The sequence below is a fragment of the Phaenicophaeus curvirostris genome, chromosome 25 (genome assembly GCF_032191515.1).
Source record: "Phaenicophaeus curvirostris isolate KB17595 chromosome 25, BPBGC_Pcur_1.0, whole genome shotgun sequence".
Taxonomy (NCBI): domain Eukaryota; kingdom Metazoa; phylum Chordata; class Aves; order Cuculiformes; family Cuculidae; genus Phaenicophaeus; species Phaenicophaeus curvirostris.
In genome coordinates, this window is record NC_091416.1 from 1,024,073 (window position 1) to 1,037,004 (window position 12,932).

The window sequence follows — 12,932 nt, forward strand, 5'->3', positions numbered from 1 at the left end:
GGGGAAGCAGGCAGGAGGGATGCGGTGTCTGAAGGACGAGGCAGGGGGAAGAGCCACAGGATTAGCGGGTGCAGCGATGGGATGAGGGGGAATGTCTTTAAACTGGAGCTGGGAAGATTTAGGTGAGACATCAGGGCAGCCCGGTCCAGCGGGACGTGCGCCCATCGCAGGGGATGGAACCACACCATCTCCAAGGTCCCCTCCAACCCAAACTACTCCAAACGTGGGAGGCGCCCTGGCCCCCGGGTCCCTCCCTCCCCCACCGCCCCGAGGGAGGCGCCGGGGATCCCGGCCCGGCCCCGGGGGCTGGTCCCGCTGGCCCCGAGCCCGGGGGAGGCGGCGGCTCGCCGGGAGCCGGCTCCGAGGATGCTGCTGGCGGCGGCGGCGGCGCTGTGCGCGGCGGCTCTGGGGGCTGCGGCGATGCGGGGCGGTGAGCGGGGCTGGGGGGACGAGGGGGAGCGGGGGGATGCGGGGGATGCGGGGGGATGCGGAGCTGGGAGCGGGGGATGCGCGGCTGGTGCGGGATGCAGGACACAGCGGTGGCTGGGGATGCGGGAGGATGCAGGGGGATGCGGGGAGCGGGGATGCAGGGCTGGATGCGGGATGCGGGGCTGGGTGCGGGACACAGCGGGGAGCGGGGATGCAGGGATGGATGCGGGGCTGGATGCGGGACACAGCGGGGAGCGGGGATGCAGGGATGGATGCGGGGCTGGATGCGGGACACAGCGGGGAGCGGGGATGCAGGGATGGATGCAGGACACAGCAGGGAGCAAGGAGGGACGATGCGGGGCTGGATGCGGGGCTGGATGAGGGACACGGTGGAGAGGGAGGATGCAGGGCTCAGCAGTGGCAGGGGATGCTGGGCTGGATGTGGGACACAGCAGGGAAGGGGGATGCTGGTCTGGATGCGGGACACGGGGCTCAGCAGAGAGGGGGAACGGGTGCAGAGGAGTGCGGGATGTGGGGCTTGCAACCCAGCCCCAACTGGGAACCATCTCCACTGGCCGCTCCCCTCTTGCGTTGGGGTTTGGCTGTTTGGACACTGGTTCGGATGTCCTGGGAAACCTCCGCATCCTCCGCGGCGGGTGGGAGCACCCCTGGGTTCCCGGGGCACTGAGAACCCCATCTCGCCTTCCCCTTCCAGGGAGAAACCCTCCTGCTCTCACTGTTGCGTTCCTGTAGGAATGTTAAATCCTGCCCCCGCTAACAGAACCACTCCTGCGTCCTGGCTGAGTGTCCAGCCCACACAAAGTTGTCTCCTCGTGCTCTACAAAGTCTATTAGTTTTTGTTCCTGGTTTTGTGTAAGGGAATGTCCAGTATTACAAGAGGTGTTTTCCTGTGTTGTATTTTCCACAGGAAACTCAACTAAATGGAAGTGTTAGCTGTCGGGCATAGCTTCTGTAACATTTCTTTCTGTTTTCTGCAGGACACACGCTTTGCCGGGGTGGAACACAGCGGCCGTGCTACAAAATAGTTTATTTTCATGATGCTTCACGCAGGATCAGCTATGAAGAAGCCCATTCAGCCTGCGGAGCTGATGGCGGACACCTCGTCAGCATTGAGACAGAAGCAGAGCAAAGACTGATTGAGAAGTTTATCATGAACCTCTTAGCTTCTGATGGGGATTTTTGGATAGGGCTTAGGAGGGAAAAGAAGGAGGTAGACAGCGGTACCGAGTGTCAGAACCTCTATTCCTGGTCAGACGGCAGCTCATCCACGTTCCGGTAGGTAACCATGAGTGAGACCGGGAAGCAAATCTGCTTTAAACACTGCCAGGCTGATGAAAGCCTTGACAAGTCTGCCTTTGCTTTCTTCTTGATAGAATCATAGCATGCTTTGGGTTGGTAGGGACCTTTAAATTGTATATGTGTAAAAACGGTCTTGTTATTGTGAACTTTATGCTTTGGGAACCCATAAGAAATTTATGCTACTCTGTGCAACAAAGAATGAAACAGAACTGCTTTCAGCATTGCTCAATGTATTTGAGTGTCTCCTGTGGTTCAGGTGTTTGGGTTGGGTAACAGGGAACTGGAACCAGATCTGCTGCTACGGAGTCAGGCGTAGCTTTATTGCCTTTTGTGGTGGACACAGCTGATTTATGATAAATTATAAAGCTAAGGAAAAGAAAGGGCAGTGGATGAGGAAGGAGATAAAGGAGGAGTACAGCATTGTTATGATTGAAAAAAATGCTTCTTTAACATGCCTGGGGTTTGTCCCATGTTGAATAACTTGGTATATCTGGAATTATTTAAACTGTATGAATCAGCTTTCAGAAGGTGCTTGGCATGCAGAACGTTGCTTGTTCCAAAAGCAGCGAGGCTTGAACACTTTTCAAAGCAGGACACAAGTTTATAAGGGTCTCTCTGAGATGCATGAAATGCCTCTTCAGTAACGATTGTGTTACAGAGTGAGAAGCAGCGAAGCCTCCTTCCTGCATGCTTCTTGGAAATGTCTATGGTTTTCCAGTGGTGGAGTTTATTATTACAAATAAAAACCAGCCACAAGACAGGGTTTTTCAACACAGTCTTTTCCTAGGCAGAGAAAACTGGATCCTGCTTTAGCTTTTTCATTTTCTTAGCAAGTAAGTGTTGAAATTCTGCAGGCATTGGGCACCGAGGCCAAAGAGCAAAAATCATTTAGATAGATGGTTTTGCACAAGTCTAAAGTTGTGCAGAGAAAGTCAAAGCTCTCCTGGCAGTGAGGAACTTGGCCCTTCAGTCCTTGATATTTGTCAAAGACCTTGCTCACTGAGTTTCCTTTGAGAATTAAGAATTCCAATAAGAGAAGATAAAGTGTAAATAATTGTATTGTTATAGTTCTTAATTTTACTGGTGGGTGAGAACGGGATGGGGTGTGTAGAGCTGTAATCCTTTTTGATCCTGTCCTCCCACAGTGTCCCATTTACTGCATCCCCATCTCAGCTTTTGCAGCACTGTGAGAAGTGACGGCAAGCCTGATGTGACGTGTTTGTTGTGTTTTCTTAGGAACTGGTATGTAGATGAGCCGTCCTGTGGGAGTGAAATGTGCGTTGTGATGTACCACCAGCCATCTGCCCCGCCAGGTGTCGGAGGTCCTTACATGTTTCAATGGAATGACGACAGATGCAACATGAAAAATAACTTCATTTGCAAATATCCTCTTGGTAATGAGTCATTCTGTAGCTTTAAAACTCAACCAGTTCCCAGGCCCCGACAGGAAGTATGAAGAAGTTGCAGTAACAGATAGAATCGTAGATCATGGAATTATTTTAATTGGAAGGGACCTCAAAGCCCATCCAGTCCCACCCCTGCCATGGGCAGGAACACCTCCCACGGGATCAGGGGCTCCAAGCCCCATCCAGCCTGGCCTTGAACCCCTCCAGGGATGGGGCAGCCACCCCTGCTCTGGGCAGCCTGGGCCAGGGCCTCACCACCCTCACAGCAAAACATTTCTCCCCACGATCTCATCTCAATCTCCCCTTTTTCATCTTAAAACCGTTGCTCCTTGTCCTATCCCTGTACTGCCTGATCAAGAGCCCCTCCCCAGCTTTCTTATCTTAACTGGGAAGATCTAGTAAGAGACAGACATCTTTAAATTTACGCAAGACCCAGGGAAAACAATCCAATATCTGTAGCTCCTTTCCTTGTGCCTTATAGGAAGTCTCGGTTGATCTTTATAAAGTATTTGAGATATGAAATAGGGCCAAAGGGAGGGGGAGTATCATAGAAGGGTGTTCATGTATCGGACTCTATTCAGCACACTTGGTCTCTCTGCTCAAGCTTATGAGGAACTTGTGCATATTTTTTATCTTCTAGAGAAGCCAACGACTGCTCCAATAGAGAATTCACACAGAGGTGAGTTACAGTTTCTTGTTTAGGGCTTTTTTTCAAGCTAACGTTCAGTAGAACTACTGTATTACACTCGCTGTCAAAGGCGCCCACAGACTGAGAACTTACCAAGCAAAAAGCTTCCCTGCTGTTTCCACTTTCCTCGTGCTATTCCGTAATCCAGGAATTCAGTGTGCTTTGTTGATGCTGTGTCTGGGGTCACTGATCAGGCTGGAGAAACCTAAGCAAAAGAATACCAGTACACCTTACATATCTTCACAGCTGGCAGTCTCTTCAATCTCCTCTCACTCTCACTTTTTATGATTCTTAAACTCATCCAAATAACATCTGGAATGTTAATTAAGCTGCTTCTTTCCAGGTGTCGCAACAGAGCCCTTGAGCCCAGTATTCCCAGAAGGACGCCATAAGAAAGCTGCTAATGTGACAGTTGTGGGAGCCAAAGGTATGTGGTGCATTCAACGCCCAGTCCCTTCTCTAACTGTGCAAGCCCACGTTCCTCACATGTGGCTGCAAACAGTCAACGTTTCAGTTTGAATTGTTTGATCCTAAGTGTAGAAGACTGAATTTAGACAAGTGGGTCTGAAAAAAACCCTTCCCTCAAGTCTTTTCCAGTGCAAATCTAAACCAATTTCTTTGGCTGCCAAAACGTTCTGCATCTAAAGATGTGCAAAGTTTTTGGGGTCTGGAAAAGCTACTTTTCATTTATTAGATCACTTCTGAATGTTTAAATTGTTAACTGTTTGTCTCATTTTTACCCCTAGGACCTATTCAGAGCCTTGCCTACATCCTTATTCCCAGCGTTCTTGTTCTGCTTCTCTTGCTGGTCATTACTTCCATCTTCTGGTTTTGGCTTTTGCTGAAAAGGTAAGTGACAGCTTTTTGTAACAGGTGAACCGGTGATTTGTTGTCCTGGCACACACTTCACAGCTCCAGGATCCTACCAGATGCTCTGGAGAGGACAGCTTTCAGCCAAATAGATGTTTACAAAGTGGAATGGATGCTCCAGAATGAGTTACTTGTGCCATGGGACTATTCCATCTCGTTGCCCCCCACCTGGAATGGCAAGGAGTAACAAATATCATCCCGAGTCCGTGCTCCAAGCATAGGCTTCCCTCATCATAAAATTACTGTTAGAGAGGTGTGGCGCTGTCTTGTATTTGTCTCTGTAAAAAAACATTTTATGACCTGTCCTCTTCCCCCCATCCCTAAGGAGACGGGAGCGAGTGGATGCAAGCCCAAAGGAAGAAGACACGTGGCTCTCTAACCCCAGGAGGAACAGTCCGAATCTGGATATTTATAGAGTGATCAAGAAGCAATCGGAAGCCGATCTGGCTGGAACCAGGCCTGACACTAAGAATTCTTCCTTCCGTACACAGGAAGATAAAGTGCTCGACAGCCTCTCCAGGGATTACGATGATGCGGCAATGAACCCATCAACGAGTGGCTTTGTGACGTTGGCCAGTACTGAAAGTGGCTTTGTGACCAATGATATCTATGAGCTGGGTGGAGATCGTGTGGGGAGGAGCAAGGAATCGACCTGGGTGGAGAATGAGATTTATGGATATTAAGGAAATGGACAAAAAAAGCCTGGAATATGGATGACATGATGATTATCAGGATAAGTTAACCTGACCTCCCTATGCACTTGTTTCAGTAATGGCATATAAGATATTTATCTTGGGTTTGCATTGTCCCTATATTCTTTTTTGAAAGAATACGGGTTTTTAAAGATCCTAACTGAATACAATGTGTATATTTTGCTTTGCATTGAGTGCCCTTTTGCCTCAGGAATGGTTTGTTATTACTCTCAATTACTTTCTGTACTCCAAAGACATGCCTTTGAAACTAGAGGACAATCAAAAATCTCTATTTATTTAACTGACTTTCTCATCTTCAAAGGCATTAAAAGTCAACCCCTGGTCACACTTGGTGTCCCCAAGAATGCAGCTGTGGTTGCAGGTTGGTCATTGCTCCCATGTCAGCCCCTTCCCAGCTCCACTGGCCTCTCCCTCTGCCCGTGGCACCGAGGGACACCTCACACAGAGAGCGATGTGGCTTCAATGTGGGAGAGTCACAGCATGTAACTCCAGCTCCTTTGGTGTCACAGGGCTGTGTTCCCTCAGCTATCCTCTGGAAAAAAGGAATTGCAAGGTGCAGCACCATTTACCTCAAAAAATTCACAGTCTGTAGTTCACTGCATGACCTCTAAGGGAAAGAGACAAGGGATGGTTCTTCACACTAAATGTTTTCCAGATCATTATCTCTGTGACTGGCAGCACATTTAATAAAGTTCTTAAGGACCTAGGAGAAATAGGATGTTAAAAATGGCTGTGATGAACTATTCCAAGATAAACTGAATTTAACTTGGTCATTGGTACATAGTAAGGCCTTTGGATGCATATTGCAAGAGACAACTTCTATCACAAAAATAAGGAATATATATTGGAAAAGAGAGAAAGCTGGTCCCGTGCAGCAGTTCTGAAGCATGTCTGGACTAAGCCATGACGTATAAAAATTTGATTAAAGATACAGTTTGGTTTAACAATTCTGGTACCTGGCCCTAAGTATAGCAAGTAATCTTTTCTACTTATTCTGTCAGATCAAGTTCACAAGCCAAATAAAGACAGTAAATGCCTAATTGTCTCTCTGTCTATGTATAAAACCCTCACAACACTCAAAGCTTTTCCATTCCGTATTGGTTGCAATTATGTCAATGTTTCTGATGTTTCACAAAGCTCTTGTCCATAGATATCAGTCAAGCATGTCCCTTCTGAACACAGGAATGCTTGCATTGATCAGACAAGAACTGCAGCTAACTAAATTTACGATTTAAACAGCCAAGGGAAATTTTTACTCTCTGCATCCCTGTTAAGCCCTGAAATCCTTAGTTCAGATTTATTTCATGGACTCAAGCAATCGTAAAGATTACCATGTAACTGTATCATTTCTCAGCCAACACCCCTGTTTAATAGCCTGCAAGATCACGGCAAGGAAAGATTTCTGTGCATCTCCTTTCCCTGGCTGGATGTTTCCAGTGTTTACTTTGTTTAGGATGCCCTGTGCGCCCTGTGATGGACAGAAATGTGATACAGTAGTAGAGTGCCAGTCTTTTGCTGGGTGAGTTTTACCTGCAGGCATACAAGATATCACGCAGAGCTAAAAGGAAGGTGCAGGCTGAGGCGATCTCAACATTGTGAAAATCTTACTGAAGCCAGAGCTCTTCAGAATACATTGTTAAAATCACCAGGAATTATATCTGCTTTGTCTGGCTTTACTCTAGGGATGTGCTTAACTCCAGGTTTTGGATCCATCTGGGGTTTGAGTTTGTTTATTAATTCTTTGATCAGAGACAAGGTGATAGAGGAAGAATGGCCGAGCAAATCAAGCACACCTCGCAGGACACAGCTTTACTCACCTGATGCTTTGCAGGTGAATATGTGTGGCCTCAGAAGAGCAACGTTTTGCCATCAAAAAGTCTGGCTGTGAAACATCTGAAATGAATTTAGTTCTTGGCAGGGCTCCCTAGAAGTTTTCTCTTCTCCATTGCATGAAAACACATAAATAGGAAAATGAAGCAAACCCAATCTGCACAAGCCTCCGGGAAACAAAGCTGGGCCAAAGGCTTTGGCAGAAGGTCATTTATGTGGGACTGAAACAACAGGAGAAATGAGTGCACGAAGTGTCCACGAGTGGTCTCTGCCAATGCAAATACGCAGGAGGCAGTTTCTGGGGGTGTGTGACCTCGGCCTCGTCACAAACAAGGAAATACAGTGGTGGGTCTCCACAGCTGCTTCTCTCACTTCCCCAATGTTATAGGTGAGGCTGGTGTGCAGGGGGGGTTGGAACTGGATGATCCCTTCCATTTGATAGGAATGGTTGGACTCGATGATCCGGTGGGTCTCTTCCAACCTGGTTATACTATGATTCTATGATTCCAACCCAACCTATTCTATGATTCTTGGTCTTTTCTCTTACTGCGGGGAGACACTAAGCATCTTTCAGGCACTGAAAAGCAGGAAATGAGAGAGAAAAGCACAGGCCAGATGTTGGAGCTTAGGTCTGTAGAGATGTAAAGCTGTGTTTTGGCAACTAAGTGTGTGCCCTGGTCTTTTGAGCTGCTGGCTTCTTGAGCTGAGGCAAAACCAGCTGCATGTGCTCATCATCGTTGAAAGTTATTAGACGGCGAGGCGATGTTCCAACCTCTTTCTTTGATAGATGGAATTGGATGATCTTTAAGGTCCCTTCCAACCCAGACTGCTCTACGAGATCTCTGTGCAGCAGAGCATCTTGGCTGTGGTTCCACCAACAGGAACATTGGCCACAGGAGGGCACGTGTGCTCCACAGTTTGTGTCAGGCAGCTCCTCCTGGAAGAGTTTCTCTGTCTCAAGCACTGGCATCACTTTCTTGAAGCACAGCAAAAGCCACCCGTGGCTGGTAAAGGCGACTGGACAAAGAATGGGTTTGGGGCTGCCTCTAGCTTTTTTCCTCTAGCAGAAATGTTCCTGTAACCTGAACTTCCAGGCGCAACCCGGCGTGTCGTGGTGTGCAGCACAAGAAAGTTTCTGCCGTTTTCTATCACAAACAAAAAATCTGACTTAATACTCATTTTTGCACCAGCCTGGTCAGATTTCACATGGATTGAAGTGGTGAGGAAGTAAATAAATACAATACTAAAAAAATCTATTTGTAATAAAGTGACTCAGAATGGATATTAGGTAATATTTTGCACAGTGTTACTTTTAACACATCGTGCTAGGATTATGGTCAGCATTTCTGAAATAAATGAAGCACCTGCGTGGTGAGACAAGAGTGAAACATCAGAGGTAGCAGCTCGGGATGACACGGCTTTCTATTCCGGTAGGATTATGGTGCTCGCTGACGCACCTGTCAGCCGTGGGGAAGCGGGTGGCTGACTAACTCCCGCTGACAAGTTAGTCACTGCCAGAGCCTCTTTGGGGATGAACAGAGCACGGTTATTACCCAGAGCTGGCGAAGTCGGCAGCAGCATCTCAAAATGTCATTCCTTAGAGGAGTCTCCTGAGCTGCAAGCGCAGGGAGGGACGAGCACTAACTTTTCATCAAGGTCTTCAGCTCCCTTTGCAGAGCAGTCATCGCCACCCAACAGACTCAACCAACTTCCCACACGTATGAGGCAGCTTCAGGTGTAGGGTGGGTGTAAGGGCAAGCACAGAGCAGACAGGGACAACCTAGTCCTGGAAAGGAAACTCTGCGTAAGAGCCCTTAATCTTTTCATGTGTACACTGTCAGCTCTGCAGAGCCTCCAACCACCTTACGCCAAATGGAGCATCCAAATCTGTTGCTCCAGGTGTAGAGGAAAAGAAATGAAAGGGGGTGGAAAGGGGAAGGGAGGTGAGAGGGGAAGGGGAAAGGGAGAGGGGAAGGAGGAGGAAAGGGTGAGAAGGTGAGTGAGGGAAAGGAGAAAAGGAGGGAGGGAGGGAAAGGAGAAAAGGAGGGGGGGAAGGAAGGAAGGAAGGAAGGAAGGAAGGAAGGAAGGAAGGAAGGAAGGAAGGAAGGAAGGAAGGAAGGAAGGAAGGAAGGAAGGAAGGAAGGAAGGAAGGAAGGAAGGAAGGAAGGAAGGAAGGAAGGAAGGAAGGAAGGAAGGAAGGAAGGGGAAGAGGGGGAAGAGGGGGAAGAGGGGGAAGAAGGGGAAGAAGGGGAAGAAGGGGAAGAAGGGGAAGAAGGGGAAGGAAGGAGGGAGGGGAGAGAACAGAAAGGAAGAGAAAGTGGGAAAGAAAGGAGGAGAGAGAGTGTAAGGGAGGCAGGAGAGGGAGAGAAGGAAGAAAAGAGGAAAGGGGGAAGAGGAAAGGGAAGGGTGAGAGTGAAGGGAAGAGTGGGAAGAGAAGGAAGGAAGAGGACAGGAAAGGAAAGGTCAGGAGGGGAAGGGGGAAGGGGATCTCTCGAAGGAAGAGGACAGGAAAGGAAAGGTCAGGAGGGGAAGGGGGAAGGGGAGGAGGAAAGGGAAGGCCCAGAGGGGAGGCGGGGGGGCCGGGGGCCCGGTTGCCATGGCGCCGCCCCGCCCCGTGACGCGCGCGCTGACGCGGGGGGCGGGGCGGGGCCGGGGCCGCGGGGCGAGCGGCCGCAGCATGGGGATGGGCGAGCCCAGGGCCCCGCCGCCCCCCGCCAGAGTCGGCTTCTACGACATCGAGGGCACCCTGGGCAAGGGCAACTTCGCCGTGGTCAAGCTGGCCCGGCACCGCATCACCCGCAGCGAGGTGCGGGGATGGGGGCTGTGGGGATGATGGGGGCTGAGGGGCTGTGGGGATGGGGGAAAGGGGCTGTGGGGATGGGGGCTGAGGGGCTGTGGGGCTGAGGGGCTGTGGGGATGGGGGCTGAGGGCTGAGGGGCTGTGGGGATGATGGGGGCTGTGGGGATGGAGTCTGAGGGGCTGTGGGGATGGGGGCTGAGGGGCTGTGGGGATGGGGGCTGAGGGGCTGTGGGGATGGAGGCTGAGGGGCTGTGGGGATGGGGGCTGTGGGGATGGGGGCTGAGGGCTGTGGGTTATGGGGCTGGAGTGCAGGGTGTGGGGCTGGGGATGCAGGGCTCAGCTGCAGTAGGGCTAGGGTTATGGGGCTGGAGGTTATGGAGCTGAGGTGCAGGGTATGGGGCTGGGGTTATGGGGCTCAGCTGAATGGTGTGGGGCTGGGGCTGTGGGGTTGGGGTACGGGCTGTGGGGCTGGGGTGCAGGGTGTGGGGATGGGGTTCTGGGGCTGAGGTGCAGGGTGTGGGGATGGGGTTATGGGGCTCAGCTGAATGGTGTGGGGCTGGGGTGCACGGTGTGGGACTGGGGGCTGTGGGGCTGGGGTTCTGGGGCTGGGGTGCAGGGTGTGGGGTTGGGGGTTATGGGGCTTAGCTGAATGGTGTAGGGCTGGGGGTTTGGGGCTGTGCTGCAACAGAGCTGGGGTTATGGGGCTGGGGTGCAGGGTGTGGGGCTGGGGGTTATGGGGCTGGGGTTAAGGGGCTCAGCTGCATGGTGTAGGGCTGGGTTTATGGGGCTGGGATGCAGGGTGTGGGGTGGAGGGGCAGCTGGTGTGGGTTTACGGGGCTCTGCTCAGGAGCTGGGGGGTTGGAGGGAGCTGGGGTGGGGTTATGGGTCTGCGCTGCAGGCTGTGGGGCGAGGCAGGGGCAGCTGCCCTCGGAGCTGGGGGGCTCTGCATGGAGCCCGGGGTCTGGGGTTGTGGGGCTCTGCTGGGAGCTGGGTTTTGTGGGGCGGCAGCTGCCTCGCGGGCTGCTCACTCCTCTTATCCCATCCAGCACTGGAGCCCCTGCCTTAATGGGAAGGGGGGAATATTGGATGTATTTGAGGTGTTGGGCTGCAGGAGCCGTGGCTGCCCTTTCCCTTCCCTATCCTGCTGTCCCCTTCCCTGTCCCACTGTCCCGCTGTAGCGGGATGCCCCGTGGTGCTGTCCCAGTGAGGATGCTCGGGTCGGGAGGGTGCGGGAAGGTTCCGGCTCAGTCGGTGAGCGGAGCAGTGGGTAGCGATAACTTTGTGCTCACAGGGATCGTTCGCTCCGTCTAGTCATCCCTGCTTTCATGTCTGAAGTGTTTTACAGCTCCCTGACCTGCAGATGACCAGCCTTTCTCCCTCTTTAATCTGTTTTAGTAGAAGAACTTGTGTGTGTGTCCTGAATTCTTCATCCTGTCAGTCGGCCAAATTGGACCATTTTCAGTCTCTTTGTTTAACCCTTCCAGTGTGTTACCTGATGGTTAATATCTTGTGCTTTACCTAAACCAAAAACGAGTGCAGGTCTGCATGGGTAAAACGTAGTTGCATTCACTTGTTAAGAACGGGTATCTGGTGAGAGTAATGGCTTTGAAAGATTAGCCTCCTCTTGCATCTTCTTCTTGGGTAGCTTTAGTCACTACACCTAGAGAGAAGCGTTTTGTAAGGCTCCGCTACGGTTACTTTCATTGTTTACTGAAGAAGAGCTCATTGTGCTACTCCCTAGCAGGCACAAGTTAATAAAATATTGTCCAAAGGACAAAGTAAAAATCCAAAAAGTCCTGGAATTACTCAGTTACCGTGGTCTTGTGCTGGAAACTGATTCCTTACGGGAATGAAAAATTCCCTTTGTCTGGACTTTAGAATGCTAACATGGTTCTGGCCACACTGGGATCTGTGAGCTTTGCTACTAAAAGAAATTTTTTCTTTTGTCTTAGTTCTCAAGTTTCACGAGGAACCATTAATTATTTTTACAAATCTTCCCTGCCACGTGAAGACCTTGCAGTGTTGGTGTTCGTTCCCAGCTTGTCGTTTGCTTTTTAGCTCTCGTTGCTTTGGCTTTGTGATGGGGATGAAAACTTTAACCTTGTTTTACTTGTTGCTTTAGGAAGCTGATTGTTTAGCGTCATTGAAAATAGCAAAGGTTACAGAAAATTTAGAGGTTAGCAGCTCCCTGTGTTTTTTCCATCTGTATCCTAAGAAACTGCTGAATTCTAGCGCATCCCAATTACGTCTTGAATTTTGTAACCAGCTTTCCTCTCCTGAGGAGCCTTGTGTCCAGTCTGAAGCCTTTCAGTGTGACTTTTTTTGCAGCAGTTTTGCCTGTGTTGGCGATTTGTGTCAAGGTCTTTCATTTTCCAGTGCAGCTGCGCTGACTTTCTGCAGTCAGAGGTGCAGGAATGTTTATTTGGGACTGAACTGCTGAGTTAGTTGCTGGAAGTGCTTATGTGGTCTTTGAGGAAGAGGAACCCTATTACGATCACTTCTAGTGATGGCAGGGGGGGATTAATTTTAGCCAAATACTACTTTAAATAAGCACTTCAGGTCTGGACCACCTCACTTGATTTGGGGTTAGTTTGCTCTGCACGTGAAGTGGAAGTCCTGCTGTTAATGTTTCTACACAGAAGGCTGCTTGTATTTCAAGCTTCTTCTAAAGTGTTGTTTTAATTCCTTGTGTTGTTAATTTCTCACATTTATCTGTGCCTTTATTAAGGTTCCCGTGGCAGAATATTCAGGTTATTAGGCTCTGGAAAGGGTGTACCTGCGTACCGTTGGGTCTGCTCAGAAAGCCCTTCTAAAAATGACTGTTCCCTTGTCTCAGTTTCTCCTGAATCTCCCTCTCTGAACCTTTTAAATTGAGAA

The 12,932-nt window shown here is 50.1% G+C and overlaps 2 protein-coding genes across 2 annotated transcripts in view; both read left to right on the forward strand.

The window, feature by feature from the left end:
• Nucleotides 1-394: 394 nt before the first annotated feature.
• Nucleotides 395-5,676, forward strand: LAYN (layilin). Its single transcript, XM_069876575.1, has 7 exons — nt 395-430; nt 1,428-1,725; nt 2,986-3,143; nt 3,796-3,834; nt 4,187-4,270; nt 4,590-4,692; nt 5,039-5,676. The coding sequence occupies exons 1-7, from the start codon at nt 421-423 to the stop codon at nt 5,394-5,396; spliced, it is 1,050 nt and encodes a 349-aa protein (XP_069732676.1). The 5' UTR covers nt 395-420; the 3' UTR covers nt 5,397-5,676.
• Nucleotides 5,677-9,901: 4,225 nt separating this feature from the next.
• The window catches only part of SIK2 (salt inducible kinase 2), a 42,740-nt gene continuing 39,709 nt past the window's right edge, over nt 9,902-12,932 (forward strand). The window contains exon 1 of the mRNA XM_069876570.1: nt 9,902-10,062. Coding sequence (XP_069732671.1) covers nt 9,934-10,062 — 129 coding nt within the window. The 5' untranslated portion in view covers nt 9,902-9,933. The remainder of the gene's footprint in view (nt 10,063-12,932) is intronic.

Bases quoted from the DNA above. Each gene is read 5' to 3' on its own strand.
- LAYN (XM_069876575.1), top strand. The intron at 1,726-2,985 runs GTAGGTAACCAT...GTGTTTTCTTAG, and splicing joins GGCAGCTCATCCACGTTCCG to GAACTGGTATGTAGATGAGC. The intron at 4,693-5,038 runs GTAAGTGACAGC...CCCATCCCTAAG, and splicing joins TTTTGGCTTTTGCTGAAAAG to GAGACGGGAGCGAGTGGATG.